Source organism: Chiloscyllium punctatum, chromosome 2, assembly GCF_047496795.1.
Source record: "Chiloscyllium punctatum isolate Juve2018m chromosome 2, sChiPun1.3, whole genome shotgun sequence".
Classification (NCBI taxonomy): Eukaryota; Metazoa; Chordata; class Chondrichthyes; order Orectolobiformes; family Hemiscylliidae; genus Chiloscyllium; species Chiloscyllium punctatum.
In genome coordinates, this window is record NC_092740.1 from 73,244,220 (window position 1) to 73,263,907 (window position 19,688).

The 19,688-nt window shown below is 42.6% G+C and overlaps 1 protein-coding gene across 6 annotated transcripts in view; it reads right to left on the reverse strand.

Annotated features, from left to right (window-relative positions):
• trim36 (tripartite motif containing 36) overlaps positions 1-13,509 on the reverse strand; it is a 113,894-nt gene extending 100,385 nt beyond the window's left edge. For 5 of the 6 annotated variants that reach the window (XM_072584030.1, XM_072584022.1, XM_072584016.1 and 2 more), the window contains exons 1-2: positions 12,758-13,509; positions 11,191-11,440 (exon numbers count right to left, since the gene is read on the reverse strand). In XM_072584030.1, coding sequence (XP_072440131.1) covers positions 11,191-11,440; positions 12,758-12,820 — 313 coding nt within the window. In that variant the 5' untranslated portion in view covers positions 12,821-13,509. Of the gene's footprint in view, positions 1-11,190; positions 11,441-12,186; positions 12,361-12,757 lie in introns of those variants that run through there. The other variant, XM_072584040.1, reaches the window with a different exon arrangement.
• Between the last annotated feature and the right edge of the window lie 6,179 nt (positions 13,510-19,688).

The window sequence follows — 19,688 nt, forward strand, 5'->3', positions numbered from 1 at the left end:
GCCATTCAGCCCCATAAGCCTGCTCTGTCATTCAATAGAATTATGGCTGATCCAACATTCCTCCCAATCACTTTCCCAATAATCCTGAGTCCTCTGCTGATCAAGAATCTATTTAGCTCAGCTTTAAATATACACAAGGACTCTGCCCCCTCAGCTCTCTGTGGCAAGGAATTCCAAAGACTCTCAACCTTCTAAGATGAGAAATTCCTCCTCATCTCAGTCGAAACTGGCTGCCTTTAATTTTGAGACAATATCCTGTGGTCCTGGACTCTCCCATGAGGGTAAACATCTCAGCATTTACTCTGTCAAGTCCCTTTCGAATCCCATATGCTTCAGGTGGATCATCTATCATTCTTCTAAACTTCAGTGAGTACAATCTCAACCTGTTGAAGAAATTTCTCATCAGACAATCCCTCCATGCCGGGCATCATCTAAGTGAACCTTCTCTGAACTGCTTCCATTGAAATAACATCTTTTCCTCAATGAGGGGACCAAAATGTCTCTCAGTACTCCAGACGTGGTCTCACCTTGTACAGTTGCAAGAAGAATTGTCTACTCTTATACTCCAACCCCCTTGAAATAAGGGCCAAAATTCCTGGTTAGCTGTGATACCCTGCTGTGTGCTAACTTACTAGGTTTCATGCACTAATATCCGCAAGTTCCTTTGTGTAATAATTTTCCACAACCTTTCTCCATTTAAATAATACTCTCTTCTTTTGATCGCCCTTCCAAAATGAAACTTTTTATTTTCCCACATTATACTCCACTTGCCATCTTTTTGCTCCATACTTAACCTTTCAATATCTGTCTGTAGACTTTGTATCCCTCTCCCAACCTGCCTTCCCACTTATTTTTGTGTCAACTGCAAATTTGGCTACGGTACATTCACTTGCTTCCACCAAGTCACTAACATATATTGTAAACAGTTGTGGTCCCAGCACTGATCCCTGTGGAACCCCACTAATTATAGGTCACCAACCTTAAAAAAAACTCCTTATTCCTACTCACTGTTTCCTGCCCATTAGCCAATACTCGATCCATGCAATAAAGTACCTCCAACATCAACATTTCCCAATCTATCATCATTTAAATAATACTCTGCTATTCTGCTTTTCCTGCTGAAGTGGACAACTTCTCACTTATCCATGTTATATTGCAACTCTAATGCATTTACTTACTCACTCAACTGGTCTAAATCACACTGAAGCCTCTTTCTATCCTCTTCACTGCTCATAATCCCACCTAGATTTGCATCATCAGTAAACTTGGAAATGTTATGTTTGATTACTTCACATAAATGGTTGATATATATTATATATGTGTGTGTGTGTGAGTGTGTGTGTGTGTGTGTGTGTATGTGTTGTGAGTAGCTAGGACCCAGCCACTGATCCCCATTCGTCACCACCTTCCATTCTGAAAAAATAAGTAATTTTTCTTACTCTGTTTCCTATCTGCATATTAATGTTTATCAAACTTTAAACCAAATCATAAAGGTGAGCTGCACAAAATGAATCACTATCTCCAGACTATCCTTCACATGGTCCCCTACACGGGTTGGTGTTGGTTAATGGGTTAATCTTCTTTCTACATATAAAACAAAGGCATTTACGATGGGCAACAAATGTTGACCTTGCCGGCAATGCTCACAGCAAGTGAACAACTTAACTAAAATGTTTGGATCGCAAAGGAAAGACTTTTTTTTATTTTGCAGAAGACATAAATATTCTCTTAGAATCCCACTGAAGAAGTCACTTATTTCTAATGTCCGCATTTATAATGTAATACCATAATGCATATTGTAACCTAATTAATGGTTAGATAAGTGATGTCTCATTTATTTGGATTATATTATATTACTGAACTCACACTAACTCTGAGTTACATTGAAGGGATGACATCATTTGTTAGGGTATTTTGAAGTATGATCATCTCCTGTACAGACTCCTCGAAAACTTCAAATCCTGATTAGCATGTGGCTTTTGCCCTTTCAAGACTGAGGGACAGGTTTTCCTTGGATACATATTATCCCTAGTTTTAAGGTTAAAGTTTCAAAATGAAATAAGAAAACAGCTAAAGCTAAATTTTCATTCCCCGATCCCAATCCTGTCGGAGGTTAAATTCCGCACAGCATTCGGAGGTGGCCGTGGCATGGCCTTGGAAATGATTTTCAGGGCACACTCCAGAAGCCATGTCCAATTAAAAACAGAGGGTATTCTTCACAACTGAAAGGGCATCGGAATCAGCTGAGGCTCTGGGTGTTGACACTGCAATGGGAAGAGGTGCCCACTGCAGCTGTAGGTGGGAACTGTGAGGGTAGTTATCCTCAGAACAGAGATACCACGTATACTGTGGTCATAGTTGTCATGATAACAGAAAGGGAGCGTACACAGGATGGCCTATGGCAATGGCTCTGGCCCTCAAAGTACAGCAGATCCCTGCTGGGGTTCTTTGCAGGATGTGACTCTAGCCCATTCCACCCGGCCTGTTGCAAGGAGACCACCACCTTTCAATCTACAAGCTCCAGCTTGGACAAATGGGAACTTGTCTTCTGTCTTGAAAATCAACTGTGTATGTGAAGAATTTCCTCAAGTGGCGGTTTCCCACATGGATACTGGTCTCAGGAAGCCTCGAGTAGTGGTTATATTACTGGGCCAGTCATCCAGATTTTAGCTAATAATCTGAAGAATATGATTTAAAATCCCATCCTAAAGATTTGAAATTTTTGAATTCAATTTAAACATTTGAAAGTAAAATGCTGCTGTCAGCAAAAATGATCAGAAAGCTGTCAGAGTACAAGAAAAACTCAGTTCTTTCATTATGGCTCTTTAGGGAAGGAAACCTGTTTTCCTTACTTGGTCTGATCTAAATGGACTTGCATTTCCATATTGATGAGCTTGACACTGAACTGACCCATGAAGTGGGCTCATGAACCATTTTATAGTTTCAAACTGTGAAGGTGAAGATCTGTTACTACCATCTCAGAAAATTTGAGCAATAAGTGGTGATCTTGTCACCAATACTAACATTCGAAATGAAGAGAAGTTATGAAGTAATTTACTGCCTGGTTAGATGATGTTGTCAGAGCAATGTCTTTGGACCCAATCATTGAGTAGCCCAGCTTAATGCTCTGGAGATGCAAATTCAAATCCAATCACAGAAACCAATAGAATTAAAATTCAAATAATAGATCTGAAATGTAAAGTTAGTCTCAGTAATGGTGGCTATGACAACTAAACCCATCTAATTCACTGATATCCTTTAAGGAAGGAAAGCTACTTCTTGGCTTGATCTGGTGATTCCAGGCTCACAGCAATGTTTGACTGTAGGAACCATTCAGTTTAAAATGCAATTAAGATGGGCAACAGATACTGCTATTGCCAGCAATGTCCATTTCTCAGAATAAAGGACAGGAACTTGGAGTACAAAACATTTCCTCAAACACCTTGCCCCTAATTGCATGAAATAAGACTGATATTTAAAAAGATGTTATAAAATTCACATAAATATTCTGGAAAAGTCAAAGAGGACTCAATGCTGGACCATTCATCTACATAAAAAAGCTATATAACCCTCACAACAACATCCAGTGTGTTTTTTTTTATAAATTTTGTCACTTCTCCCATACCAATAAAAGGGATGAAGTACATGGTCAACTATACAGTGCTGTCACATCAGTGATGGACAACAGAAAGATTATTCACCGTAGGTAACGGTGAACTTGGAGACAAATGCGACAACTATTTCTTACAGCCAGCTCTCCAAATGCCTGTGAAATGTTAATGGCAGAGGCCAGCAGGCAAGACATCACCATTTGTAACCTTCAAAAAAAAGCCCACTTTTAGATGTTCCTGTGTTACTTAATAAACTGAGCTATAGTTATACAACAGTGGTGGTGAAGCCAAATGATGTAAGATCATCTCAGTGACTTGCTTCAATGGATAAAACAACCCAAGTGGGATTTTCTGATCTCCCCGAACATAACTTCTCAATATGTCCTCACACCACAGAATTTCGGTCAGAACATTTATTAAAATTTATGAAAATGATTTATGACAATTGATCCCATGTCCTAGTGGTGCAGGTAATTGTATAATGCTGTACAATATCATAATTGTAATATTTTATTAAACTTTTCATTAATATTAAGTTGAACACTTAGAAGAGCTTCCAACATTTAGTGGAGAGAATGTTTTTTAAGAACATACAATAAAATATTAACACAGCAGGTACAATTAAAAATCTATTCATGGGATGAAGGCATTCCTGACATAGCCAGCATTTATTGCCCATTGCCTGTTGCCCTTGAGAAGGTGGTGGTGAGCTGCCTTTTTGAATTGCTACAGACCATGTGCTGTAGATACACCCACAATGTCATTAGGGAAGAATTTCCAGGATTTTCCTAATGATACTGAATGGACGGCGATATATTTCCAAATCAGAATGATGAGTGGCTTGGACAGGAACTTGCAGGCAGTGGTATACCCGTGTAACCGCTGTCCTTATCATTCATGTGATCATGGGTTTGGAAGGTGCTGTCTGTGGAGCTTTGGTGAAATTCTGCAGTGCATCTTATAAAGAGTACACATTGCTGCTACTGAGTGTCAGTGATGGAGGATATTGTGGATTTGGTGCCAATCAGTGGTCTGCTTTGTCCTGGATGATGTTGAGCTGCTTGAGTGTTATTGGAGCTGCACTCATTCAGACAAGTGTGGAGTATTCCATCAAACTCCTAACTTGTGCCTTATAGACTTTCTGACAGTCTTTGAGGAGTCAGAAAGTGAGTTACTCACTGCAAGATTCCTAGCTTCCAACCTGCTCTTGTAGCCACAGTATTTTGGTGACTAGTTCAATTCAGTTTTTGTCAATGGTAACATCCAGGATGTTGATAACAGTGGATTCAATGATGGCAATGTCATCAAGGACTAATTGTTATAGTCTCTCTACTTGGAGATGGTCAAAGCCTGGCATTTATATGCTATGATTGTTACTTGCCATATGTCAGCCCAAGCATGGATGTTGTCCAGATCTTGTTGCATTTGAACATGGTGCTGCCTCAGTATCTGAGGAGTCATGAATGGTGCTGAACATTGTACAATCATCAGTGAACTTCTCTATATCTGATCTAATGATGGAGGGAAGGTCATTGATGAAGCAGCTGGAGATATTTGGGCCGAGGATACTACTCTAAGGGACTCCTGCAGAGTTGTCTGCAGAGTTGCTGAGATGACTGACCTTCAATAACCATAACCACCTTCCTATGTGTCAAACTACTGAAGAGCTTTCTTTTTGATTCCCATTGAATTCAGTGTTTCAAAGCTCCTTTAGCCCATTCTTGGTCAAATTCAACCTTGCTGTCAAGGGCTGTTGCTCTCTCCTTATCTCTGGAATTTTTAAAAAATCATTTTGTGGGATGTGGGCATTGCTGACTGAGCCAGCACTTACTATCCTGCTGCTTAACATTAATGACCACTTCCACCACTTTACTGATGATTGAGAGTACACTAACGAGATAGTAATTGATCAAATTGGATTTTTCCCATCTCTTGTGTACAGAACATGGCGAGGCAGCTTTTCACATGGTTGGGTAGATGCCAGTGTTATAGCTGGACTGGAGCAGCTTGGCTAGTGGCAGACTTGCTCTGCAGTACATCACAGGAATACTATCAGAGTCCATTGCCTTTGCAATATCCAGTGCCTCCAACCTCAACTAAAGGTTAGAAAAAAATGACAAAATTTAAGGCATTGTATTGAATGCAAGTAGCATTCAAAGCAATATAAATAGGAGAACAAATTGAGATTAGTAAGTATGATCTAGTGGCCATAATTGAAAAGGCTGCAGTATGGCCTAGACTGGGACCTGAATGTTGATGAGTACTTGACATTGAGAAAGGACTTGATGCTAGGAAAGGGTGGAGGAGTAGCTCTGTCAATTAAAGATGATATTAGCATAATAGAGGGATGACCTAAATCAGGAAACTGGGCTTTGAAGCAGTCTGGGCAGAGGTAAGGAATGATAAAGGAAAGGAGTCACTTGTAGGAGTTATGCACAGATAGTACATTTAGATCAGTTCAGGCTTGAAGAGCCAAAGGGCATGTTCCTGGGCTGTAAATTTTCTTTGTTCTTCTTTGTTTTTTGATTATCATGAAGGATTTTAATGTTCATACAGACTGGAAAAATCAAATAGGAAGGAATAGTCTAGATGAAAAAATCATTAAATGTTTTTGGGATAAGTTCTTAGACCAATATGTTATAGCACCAACCTAAAAGGTCACTATACTAGACCTGGTTTTGACCAAAGAAACAGGATTATTTGCTGACCTCATAGTGTAAGCACCTCTGGGTAGCAGCAACTATAATATGTTATCATTTTATATACAGTTTAAGGGAAGAAATATAGATTCAATATTACCATTTTGAATTTAAATAAGAATAGGACAAATCCAAACCCAGCCAATTATGAGTGCATGAAAACAAAGCAATCAAAGTGCACTGGTAATTTCAGATAAGGTACAGGTTATTAGAGATGCAGTGGTGAATAGTTAAGAGGATATTCCATAAAGCACAAAATAGATACATTCCAGCAAAGAAAAAAGAATCCAAGGGACAAACCCACCATCAGTGGTTAATTAAAAAATTCAAAAAACTCAAACTCAACAAAAGGAAATAGAATTGTACAAAGATAGGTGGCAGGTCAGAAGATTTGGCAGAATATAAAAAATAGTTATTATAAGTCTAATAACAGTATGAGAGAAAATTAGCTAAAAAATATAAAAAAAACAGCGAGGAAACCCTTCTTCATATATTTAAAAAAGAGTGAACAAAGTAAGAGTTATTTTGATAGAAAATGAGTGTGGGGAATTCCTAATAGATGATAAAAAGATGGCAGATGAATTAAACCGATATTTTGTGTCAGTCTTCACTAGGGAGGACACAAGTAACATCAGAAATAGCTCTAAGTCAGGAATTGAAAGCGAGAGAGGAACCCAAGAAAAATACAATGACCATGGAAGCAGTATGGAGTAAATTATTGGAACTGCTGTTGACAAGTCCCAGGTCCTGGTGGATTTTATTCTAAAGTGTTAGGAGATCGCTAGTGAAATCATTGATACATTGTTTGAATTTTCCAAAACTTATTAGGTTCGGGGAAGGTTTTTTCAGATTGGAAAATAGCTAATGTGATTCTTTCATTCAATGAGGGAGAGAGGCAGAAAGAAGGAATCTACAGGCCAGTTAGTTTAACATCTGTCACAGGGAATATGTTAGACATTATTCTTCAAGACGTTGGATAAGTTCAAGTTAACCAGACACAACCAAGATGGTTTTGTCAAAAGGAAATCATGTTTAATTAATCTATTGGAGTTCTTTGTTGAAGAAACTTGTGCTATCGACCAAGGGATGCATAGTTGATGTATTGTACTTAGATTTCCAGAAGGCATTTGATAAGGTGCCATAACAAAGGTTATTGTAGAAAATAAAAACTAATGGAATTATGGATAACATATGGCATGGATAGTCAAGTAGCTAGCTAACAGGAAGCAGAGAGTAGGAATAAGTAGATCTTTCTCAGGCCGGCTGGATACACAGGATCAGAGCTGAGGCCTCAACACTTTGTAATTTATATAAGTGACTTTGATGAAGGGACTGAAAGTATGATTGCTAAATTTCTGATGACACAAAGATACATAAGAAACCTGTAAAGGTATATAGATAGGTTAAGTAAGAAATCTGGCAAATGGAATAAAATGTGGGAAAGTGGGAGTTGAACAAAATCTAAACAATGAAAGGTTGCAGAGCTCTGAGATGCAGAGAGATCTGAATGTCCTAATGCATGAATTGCAGAAGGTCAGTGTGCAGGTACAAGAAGTAATCAGGAATGTTATGGTGTATTTTGAGGAGAATTAAATGCAAGAGCAGGGAGTTTATGCCTCAGTTATACAGGGCTTTGGTAAAACTGCATCTGGAGAAGTTATAGAAAGGATGTTTCCTCTTGTACCAGAATCTAGAACTAAGGATCATTAAAACCAGGGGAGCACCCTTTTAAGACAAATTTGAGGGAATACTTTTCTCATGGAGATTTGTGGTTCTTTGGAATTCCCTTCCTCAAAACCAGTGGGTGCTGAATCTTTGAATATTTTTAAGGCAGAGGTAGATTGATTCTTGATTATCAATGGGATGCAAGATTATAAGGATATGTGGGAAAGTAGAGTTGAAGTGAAAATCAGATCAGCCATGATCGTGTTGAATGGTGGAGCTAGCTCAAAGGACTGAGTGGCCTACTCCTATTCTTTATTCATAGGTTTGCATGTATGTACTCCATTACTAGGGATGGAGTCTTGTTGAGCTTCTCCCTCCTCCTTCAGTGAGTTGTTTATATGTCCACTATTTTTCATAAGTACATATGATAGGATTGTAGAACTTAGATCTGATGACTGTTGAATCGCTTAGCTTGATCAGTTGTTGCTTGTGATGTTTGTCATGCAAGTTGTCCTGTTTTGGAACTTCACCAGGCCGACAGCTCATTTTCAGGTATGCCTGGTACTGGTCCTGGCCTTTCCTCCTGTACTCTCCATTGAACTAAGATGGATTCCCAAGCTTGATGGTAATGGTTGAGGGGGGAGGGGGGTGTATGCTGGGCCATAAGGTTGCAGATAGTGCTGGAGTACATTGTGCTGCAGTTGATGGCCCATAGTGCTGCATGGAAGACCAATCTTGAGTTGCTAGATCTGTTCAAAGTCTATCCCATTTAGCACAGTGATGGTGCCACAGTGTGAAGACAGGATTTTATGGTCACTCATACAAATACTGTCATGCACAGATGTACCTGTGACAGGCAGATTGATGAAGGCGAAGTCAAGTATATTTTTCCCTTTTGTTGATTCTCTCACTACTTGCCTCAGACCCAACATAGCAGCTACATCCTTTAGGACTTTACCAGCTCAGTCAGTAGCAGAGCTATGGAGCCACTTTTGGTGGTAGACATTGAAGTTCCCCACACGGAGTACTTTCTTCACCCTTGCTATCCACAGTGCTTCCACTAACTGCTGTTCAACATGGAGGCATATTGATTCATCAGCTGAGGTATATGTGTGCCTGTGTATATATATGTATACATGTGTATGGCAGGGGTGGGGGGGAGCAGTTGGTGAGTAGTGGTATATGGTAATCAGCTGGAGGTTTACTTACCCATGTCTGAGACATTATCTTGAGTCAATGGTAAGGACTAAAATGAAAACCACTTTAGGAGCCAACTGTAAGTTTATGCAGCGTGTGAATACATAGTGTGTGCTACTGATCTGAGACTAATAACTGCAGAGTGCTATTTACACCTAACCCTACTTGGGACACCCACACCTAACAACCCCACTGCCCTATGGCTGACCACTTCAACTCCCCCTCCCACTCCGCCAAGGACATGGAAGTCTTGAGCCTCTTCCACCACCAAATCCTAGCCACCCGATTCCTGGAGGAAGAAAGCCTCACCTTCCACCTTGGAACACTCCAACCACACTGCATTAATGTCAATTTCAGCAATTTCCTCATCTCCTCACCCCCTCCCCCAACCTCATCCAAGATCCAACCCTCCACCTTAGCATCTCCCTCTTGAACTGTCTTATCTGTCCATCTTCCTTCCCACCTATCCGCTCCACCCTCCGCTCCGACCTATCACCATCACCTGCAGGTACCAATCGCCTTCAAGCTACCTTCTGCCAGCCCCACCCCCTTCCCATTTATCTCTCAGCCCCCTTACCCCACCCCCCAACATTCCTGATGAAAGGCTTATGCCCAAAATGTTAACTCTCAGATGCTAAATAAAAGGAAAAGCAAATAAAAGCAAAGGGTCAGTTCGACTCGAAACGTCAGCTCTTTTCTCTCCTTACAGATGCTGCCTGACCTGCTGTGCCTTCCCGGCGCCACATTTTTGACTCTGATCTCCAGCACCTGCAGTCCTCACTGCTAAAGAATTCTGAGTTTAAAGTAAAAATTATTACTGGAAATACTCAACAGATCATTGGATGGAGTGTATCCCAACCCTCACTCCTTGGGTTATGCTGCAGCCTAGGAACTGGCTTATTGCCTTAGATCGTGTTCAGTGCTACCTTTGCAGAGTTTTACAGCTCCCTTAGATATACACTTCCATGGTCTCTTCTCCTTGTGTTCTAGAACTGCTCATTCCAGGATCAAATTGGAGATTCCCGGGGTTGGACTCAGGCGGACAACGTCAAAAGTCACATGACTCCAGGTTATAGTCCAATAGGGTTATTTGAAATCACAAGCTTTTGGAGCACTGCACCTTCATCAGGTGGAGACTTCATTGATGAAGGAGCAGCGCTCCGAAAACTTGTGATTTCAAATAAATCTCTTAGACAATAACCTGGTGTCATGTGACTTCTGACATTCCAGGATCTTCCATAGCCAACCTGTTCCACCAATCATTTAAGTCAGGTTTCACCTTTATCATAACTTCATTTTTTTCCTGCATACATTTAATCTCCTTCCACACCCTCAACCAACAAAAACCTGACACCCTCAGTTTTGAAATGGTCAACTGACCTTGCATTGAGAGCTCTTCCAATGGAGAGAATTTCTGATTTCCTGTATCAAAAAATGTTACCTGGCAGTGGCCTAATTCTCATTTTATGGTTGTGTCCTTTTATTTTCTTTATTACCTTTATATGCAGGAAATAATTTATTTCTATCTTGGCTGTTAAGTCCTTTAATCATCTTAAACACCTCAGATCACCCTTGATACTGAATACTTCTGGAATATAAGCCTGGTCTCATCAACTAAACTTTACAGTCCCAATGTTGAAGACTAAAATGAAGACTACTATAGGAAGCTATCAAGCAGTGTAGTTTGGTTTAGTTTGTGAGTACACACTGTGTGCTACTGCTCTGAGACTAATAACTGCAGAGTGTTGTTTACATTTAACCCTACCTAGGAACCAGCTCACCGGTTTCTAATGAATCTTTACTGCTCTCCAGCCAAAGCCGGTACCATCCTTCCTTAAATTCTGGATTTAGATTCTGCACCTGTAATTTTCCTTTGGCAAAATGGAAAGTTGCAGATGCTGGAATTCCGAGGCAAAGGTAAGCATTATTGCTGGAAATCAACAGGTCGGTGGATGGAGTGTTTGCCAAACCTGCCCAGGATGTTGTTGCTGTGGGTTACGGTAGCGCCTGGCACCTACCTGTCCGGGTGAGTCTATCGAGCCTCTCGACACTGGCCGAGGAGAGGCGGCGGATCCGGGGGCTACTGACCGGAGTGGCCGGGTTGGAGAACTCCGAGTCCAGCTCGGAAACCGCATCGTCCCGGGACAGCAGCAACTCTTTGGCGCATTTGTGGCAGACACTGTGCTGGCAGGGCAGGATCAGAGGGTGGGTGAAGAGCTCCTTACAGCACGGACAGATCAGTTCCCGCTCGATGTTTTTAATGGGAACCTGCAAGAAAGGGACAACAAAATAATTACCTGAGTCCAGTGGTGCTTCAAAACAATCAAACTCCAGGCATTCGCCTATGGAAACCCGATAAAAACTGTTTCTTTATACGGGGGGGGGGGGGGGTTCAGATCTCACAGCAAATCTTTATCATATAGAAAGCTTTTTTTAAAAAATTCGGATCACACATGACAGTAATAAGCCCGGCATTGAGGAATGATCCCAGTATGTGCTGGTGGACGGAGACCGCTCTATAGCGCGGGGAGATGAGAAATTAATCACACTCAGCGAGTTTGTTCATACAGCTCCAACTAGTCTCTGAGTCTGGGCTGTGTGTCTATGTGTCTGAATGTGATTAGTCTGGTGTGTGACTCTGTGTGCGTGAGTATCTATGTGCCTGGGTTTATGTGTGCATGTGTGATGTCTTTGTGTATATGGCTTTTGTGTCTGGATGGTTGCGTTTGAGTGTGTTTGTGTGTCTGTCTATGTGTGTCTGTGTGTTTATGTGTGGCTGTGTATGTTTATGTGTGTCTATCTGTGTACGTGTGCCTCTGCTTGTGTTTGTATGTCTGTGCATGTGTGCGTCTGAGTTAATGTGTGTCTGTGTTCGTGTGTCTATGATGTGTCTGTGGCGTCTATGTGTGTGTGTGACTATGCATGTGTGTAAACGTGGGGAGGGGGGGGGGTGTTAAGTGTGTGTCTGTCTTTGTGTGAGTGTGTGTGGTATATCAGTTCTGCAAACATTTTACCATATACTACTCCAGGAAGTAACTGCTGATATATTACGCGTTTGGGCTGTCATGGTCCACACCAGTTACTGTAATAGCGGCCTGACTAAAATGGGAAGGACCCCAGATCCGAATAGCTAGCAATCTTATCAGGACGGTAAACTGAGGTGAAGGAAAGTTCGCCATGGAACCGTTGGAAACTGCTACATAAAGCTGTAGTTAGGAATACAAGTGCCTGCCCGAGGATCGGCACATTGTGACTGATGGGTGGGTGGGTGGGGGGGGTTCAGATCAAGTTTTGCACTGATGGTGGAGGTGGCTGGAGAGGCGAAGGGGATTACCCAGAGATAGCTGGTACAGGGAGGTGTGTACTCAGTGAAACTGAAGCGGACATGAGAAAGGGACTCATTCAGGCAGACGCTAGAGAGGAGCAGCCCAGGGTAAGACAGTGTGTGAGTGAGAGAAAGAGCTGGGATCAGCGCCTTGAAAGCTTGAAGGAGACAGACGGGATTCACTGACTGTATTCACTACAAACAGAGCTTGGAGGGTTGGATGGAGCGAAGCCGTCGCCTGTCCTGCTGTCGACACCTACCTCGCCTCTGGAGATCCTGTCAACGATAAATCCAAACTCACTCAGATCATCCGAATCGGACATGCTCCTGGTTTAAAGGCACTTTCCTGGACAGAAGCCAGTTGGAGATTAGGTGTGGAGTCTGCCCTGTCGGTGAAGCCGGGGACAGTCAGGCTGCTGCTGAGCTCCGAGCACCTCCTGAGACCGCCCTGAAATCCTCAGCTTGGCCTCAACTCCAGCACTTTCCTGGATGTGAGACCCCGCCTTCCCGGCGGCTAGCCTCTGTCGGGGAGGGGAGAGATTCCCGAACCAAGCGGCGGAATGACAGCGAACACTCGCTGACACTCTGTGCTAACAGATGGGAGCATTAGACTAATGAGTTTAGCACAAAGCTCTGTCTCTCCCAGGCTTTCAGGAGAGCCATCAGCAGTGCCCTGTACCTCTGGTCACCTTCAAATGGACAGCAAGTCCGTGATCCCCCACTTTTAGCAGCCCCTGTCAGTTCAGGACCGCAGCTAGCACCAAGCACGGTGGGTTTGACTGAATATTGAAACAGGAAGTGGTCAAATGGAATGGAGCTTTCTCCGTTTCCCAGCGGGGGGTTAAATAATAGATAGAGTGCTGGCACTATAAAGCTGCAGTCAAGGTGGGCTGCTCAAGGTCAGACACATTGACTCGGGGACAGGCTGGAGGGAGACAGTGCATCTATCTGTGTGAGAGGTTAGCGAGGGGCACCTGCACAAAGGTTCATTTCCAGCCGGTTCAGCTGCCTCGCCCTGATCTCCCAGAGCACGGCCCTGGCCCACCGCCAAATCCCCACAGGCTCCTTTCCCAGAGACAGGAGATTCCACCAACCCCCCCCCCCCCCCCCCCCCCCACCGCCACCACCCAGTGGGAGAGCGCCGCTGTTACACACACCCCAGAGTCAGCAATAGCCCTCCGTTCCTCCACCACCCCCACCCCAGAGCCAGGAATAACCCTCCTCCCACCCCAACCCCACCCAAAGGCAGGAATAACCCTCCTCCCACCCTACCCCCACCCCAGAGCCAGGAATAACCCTCCACCCCACCCACCCCCAGAGCCAGGGATAACCCTCCTCCCACCCCACCCACCCCCAGAGCCAGGAATAACACTCCTCCCACCCCACCCACCCCCACCCACTGTGGGAGAGCCCCTCGATCCCTGTGTGCAGCTGTTCCCAGAAATGATTCCGAATCCACTGTTAGTGTTTAATTACCGAGATAAATTGTCAAATAAACTAAGAGTTTGTTTTGAAGATGTGGTTACAATATTCCAACAGCCAGTGGCTTCAGCTGAGACCGCCCTTCACTGACGGTCACTGTGTGAATGTTTCTCTGGAGCACTGAGCCACGTTTCCAGTTCTGACAGGGTTGGCATTGGATTCGGATTGGTTCCAAGTGATCAGGTGCGAAACCGGATCCGAGCTCCCGAACTGAAACCGCGATCCCACAGGGAAACGCTGAGTGCAGGTGAGCCCTTGCCGAGCACGGCTCGGCTCTACCACCCAATGCACCCAGACCGCGGAAATGTTTGTGCAAATCCACAGCCGCCGTCTATTTCTGTCTCAGCCCAAGGAGGCGACGCTGCCCGGCCACATTCACACTGTGTCTAAAGTTAATGTATCATTCACGTTTCAACACCGCCACTCATTACAGCCTCTCCTTATAAGCATTCCAGATGGAGCAGAGGAATAAACAAAGACAGAATACAATCAGACAAAGTCCAATCAGACATGTCATCCTCGGACTTGGGCGTTGCTACATTGTTTTTAATTCCACCAAGCACACTTCAGTACGCTGGTAACCTCCCGGCCCACTGTGTCCAGGATACCTTTGTACTCATTGTAAACCCAGATTCTGTTTAATGACCGAGGTAAATTGTCAAATAAACGTAGAATTTTTTTTTAATCTATGGTTACAATATTAACAATATTCAAACACCAAGTGGCTTCAGGTTAGACAGTTCTTCACTCATAGTGACCCCCAACATTTCTTTGAAGTCATCGACTTAAGAGTCCTGAAATCATAGAATCCCTATAACATGGAAGCAGGCCATTCGGTTCGTCGAGTTCACACTGACCCTCTGAAGAGTATACCACCCAGACCCACACCCACATAGAATCACAGGATAATATAGTACAGAGGGAGACAGTTCAGTCCATTGTCTTTGTGCTGGCCCTTGAGAAAAAAATCCCTTGTCCTTCTGCGCTTTTCCCTGTTGCCATACAAGTTTGTCCCCTTCACTTATCCAATTCTTTTTAAAGTTATGAATATGCTTCTATCAGCATTTCAGACAGTGAATTCTAGATCATAAAGACTCATCCCAAAATCATTTATTCCTCATGTCAACTCTGAGTCCTTTGTCGCTAAACTCACATACCTAGAAGATAGAACATTACAGTACAGGCCCTTCAGCCCTCGATGTTGCACCATCCTGTGAAACCAATCTGAAGCCTATCTAACCTACACTATTCCATTCTTGTCCATATGCCTATCCAATCACCATTTAAATGCCTGCAAAGTTGGCAAGTCTACAACTGTTGCAGGCAGTGCGTTCCACGCTCCTACACCTCTCTGAGTAAAGAAACAACCTCTGACATCTGTCCAATTATCTATCACCCCTCAATATGAAGCTATGCCCCCTTGTGCTATCCAACACCATCACTGTCCACCTGATCTAACCCTCTGATTATCTTATGTCTCAATTAAGCCTCCTCTTAACCTTCTCTAATGAAAACAGCCTCAAATCCCCCAAACTTTCCTCATAAGACCTCCTCTCCACACCAGGCAACATCCCAGTAAGTCTCCTCTGAACCCTTTCCAAAGCTTTCACATCCTTCCTATAATGCAGTGACCAGAACTGCACACAATACTCCAAGTGCGGACACACCAGAGTTTTGGACAACTGCAGCATGACCTCATGTTTCTGAAACTCGATCCCTCTACTAATAATACCTAACACACCATATGCCTTCTTAACAGCCCCATCAACCTGGGTGGCAACTTTGAGAGATCTATGAACATGGACACCGAGATCTCTCAGTTCATCTACACTATCAAGAATCTTACCATTAGCTCAATACTCTGCATTCCTGTTGCTCCTTCCAAAGTGAATCATCTCACACTTTTCCACATGAAACTCCATTTGCCACCTCTCAGCCCAGTTCTGCAGCTTATTGATGTCCCTCTGTAACCTACAATATCGTTCTGCACTATCTACAACTGTACTGACCTTAGTGTCATCTGCAAATTTACTAACCCATCCTTCTATGCCCTCATCCAGGTCATTTATAAAAATAACAAACAGCAGTGGACCCAAAAACAAATCCTTGCAGTACACTACTAGTAACTGAACTCCAGGATGAATATTTACCATCAACCACCACCCTCTATCTTCTTATAACTAGCCAATTTCTGATCCAAACTACTAAATCACCCTTTATCCCATGCCTCTGTATTTTATGCAATAGCCTACTGTGGGGAACCTTATCAAACACCTTACTGAAATCCATATACACACCAACAGCGTTGCCCTCATCCACCTGTTTGGTCACCTTCTCAAAGAACTCAATAAGGTTTGTGAGGCACGACTACCCTTCACAAAACCATGTTGACTATCGCTAATAAACTTATTATTATCAAGATGATTATAAATCCTATCTTTTATAACCTTTTCCAACACTTTATCCAAAACCGATGTAAAGCTCACTGTCGAAAATGACCAGGGTTGTCTCTACTCCCCTTCTTGAACAAGGGAACAACATTTGCTATCCTCCAGTCTTCTGGTACTATTCCTGGAGACAGTGACGACATAAAGATCAAAGCCAAATCTCCTCGACAATGCTGTCTTTTTCCAGTGTGATACTGACAAAAAATATTCATTTAGCACTTCCCCTATCTTCTCTGACTGCACGCACAACTTCCCACTACTGTCCTTGTCCTACCTGTTCCTGGTTTCTCACACTTCCACCCTTGTAAACGACTTCTCTTTATTTCCTGTTTCACAACTGTTTGTAAACTGGCTTGCTGAACTGGTAGCTTTGTTTTCAGGTGTTTCATCACCATACTAGGTAACATCATCAGTGAGCCTCCAGTGAAGCGCTGGTGTTTTTTCCCATTTGCTATTGATCTGTCTTGGTTTGTTGTTGTGGGTGATATCACTCCAGTTCGTTTTCTGAGAGGTTGGTAAATGGGGTCCAAATCGATATGTTTGTTAATGGAGTTCCAGTTTGAATGCCAGGCCACTAGGAATTCCTGTGCACTGTTTAGCCTGTCCCAGGATGGATGTATTGTCCCAGTCGAACTGGTGCCCCTCTTCGCCTGTGTGTATGGATACCACTGTTAGTTGGTCATGTCTTTTGGTGGCTAGTTGGTGCTCATGTATCCTGATGGCTAGTTTCTGTCCAATGCAATGCTTGTTGTAGTCCTTACAGATTATTTTGTAGATGACATTCGTTCTGCTGGTTGTTGGTATAACCTATACGACATATTCAGGAACAATGGGTAACCAATAAGCATAGTCTGCCAATTCCTCCACAACAGACCTAAACAAGAAAATACAGAGACTCTAGCCACCCTACCATACATTGAAGACATCTCAGAGATGACAACCAGACTACTCCGGCCTCTAGGCATCATGGTAGCCCACAAATCTACCATCGCACAAACAGCTCCTGATGAATTTAAAGGGCCTCATATCAACAACCAACAAAACAAATGACATCTACAAAATATCCTGTAAGGGCTGCAGCAAACATTACATTGGACAGACGGGCAGGAAACTAGCCACCAGGATACATGAGCACCAACTAGCCACCAAAAGACACGACCGACTATCACTAATATCCATAGACACAGTTGAAAAGGGACACCAGTCCGACTGGGACAATACATCCATCCTGGGACAGGCTAAACAAAGAATGCACAAGAATTCCTAGAGACTTGGAGTTCAAACCAGAACTCCATTAACAAACATATCGATTTGTGCCCCACCTACCAACCTCTCAGAAACATAACTGGAAATGATATCACCCACCACCACAAACCAAGACACGTAAATAACAAGTGGGACAGGACACCAGCGCTTCACTGATGATGTTACCTGGCATGGTGACGAAACCTCTGAGAACAAATCTACCAGCTCAGCGAGCAAATTTACAACCAGATCCACAACCTGAGATACAAATCTTCTCCAAAATCGCTGTATCACAACTCTTCATAATTTTGATAACTTCCATTAAATTTCCCCCTCTGTGCTGTCAGGAAAACTCAAATGTCACTAACTTCTGGTGGTGACTGAGTTGTGGTAAATCAATTGGACTCTGAGCAACTCACCATCACCTCTCCAACAGAAAAATGCTTCAATTTCAGCCTCACACTGCCTTACAATACACCACACAATGTAATTCATAAAAAATGACCCATGTAGAGTTAGGGATATCTGTGGAAATCAAGACCAACACTTAATATTTTATCATATAATTTTTGAAATTTCAAATACAGATCCACTCAAATATAACATGTTAGTAGGAAAGCTAGAATAGTCTGTAAGTTATCTGATGCCTTCTTTACACTTTACAGATTATTCCTGTGTTGCTGAAGAATGAACAGTGCTGCTGCTGATGAACACTTTGCTAACTGGCTGCTATGTTTCTCCCGTGTTACAGTGGCAACTACAATTCAAAAGTACTGAGTTGGCTGGAAAACACTTTGTGACATCCTCAGATTGTTAAAGCTGATCTGTACCTGCAAGTCTTTTTTTTCTTCAATGTTTGTGCAAGCCATTGACTGTTTGAACACGTGTACAGATCTGTTACTTGCATTTCCTCCATTTAAAAAGCACCCCTTATAACCAACTGATATCCCAAAATGTTTTACAACCAATGAAGACTTCTTAAAAGTGTAACCAATATAGTAATGTAGGAGACGTGGCAAATAATTTGCAGTCAGTGAGAGCCCAGTTTTAGTGGTGCAGGTTGAGAGATATGTAATCACCAGAACACTGACTGAACTCTGACTGACTGAGCTACAATATTATGCTGCAATTATACAAAATGCTGGTGCGGCCACACTTGGAATATTGTGTTCAGTTCTGGCCCTTATATTCCGGGAAGGATGTGGAAGCATTGGAAAAGGTGCAGAGGAAATTTACCAGGATGTTGCCTGGTCTGGAGAGAAGGTCTTATGAGGAAAGGCTGAGAGACTTGGGCCTGTTCTAATTGGAAAGAAGAAGGTTAAGAGGGGATTTGATAGAGACATACAAGATGATCAGAGGATTAGATAGAGTAGACAGTGAAAGTCTTTTTCCTAGGATAATGACATCAGATTGTACGAGGGGGCATAACTACAAATTGAGGGTGATAGATTTAAGACAGATGTCAGAGGCAGGTTCTTTATGCAGAGAGTGGTAAGGGTGTGGAATGCCCTACCTGCCAATGTAGTCAACTCAGCCACATTAGGGAGATTTAAACAATCTTTAGATAAGCACATGGATGATTTTAGGATAGTGTAATATGATAGTGTAATATGATAGTGTAATACGAGCTGAGAACAGTTCACAAGTTGGAGCAACATCGAGGGCTGAAGGGCCTGTTCTGCGCTGTATTGTTCTATGTTCTAACTCCCCAGCTTGTCTTCAAAACAGCATGTTAGATTTTTTTATTTAATGAAGATCCCTGAGACAGGGCTGAAACTAAGATTCCAAGTGGAGGGCAAAAGTTGATATGAAAATTTCATCATAGTGCTAAATTTAAATTACAATATTGAACTCATAAATTAGTTTGTTTATTCTGTTTTTTTTCCAAATCATTTTGGATGCCGTTGTTACATGTCAGAATATTCAATGTCAATTACTTGTGATATCAAGAAAAAGGTTCTGGCCATTACTATTGCAGGTATTATCAGGAGTATGCTTTCTGTCACTTCATCTATAA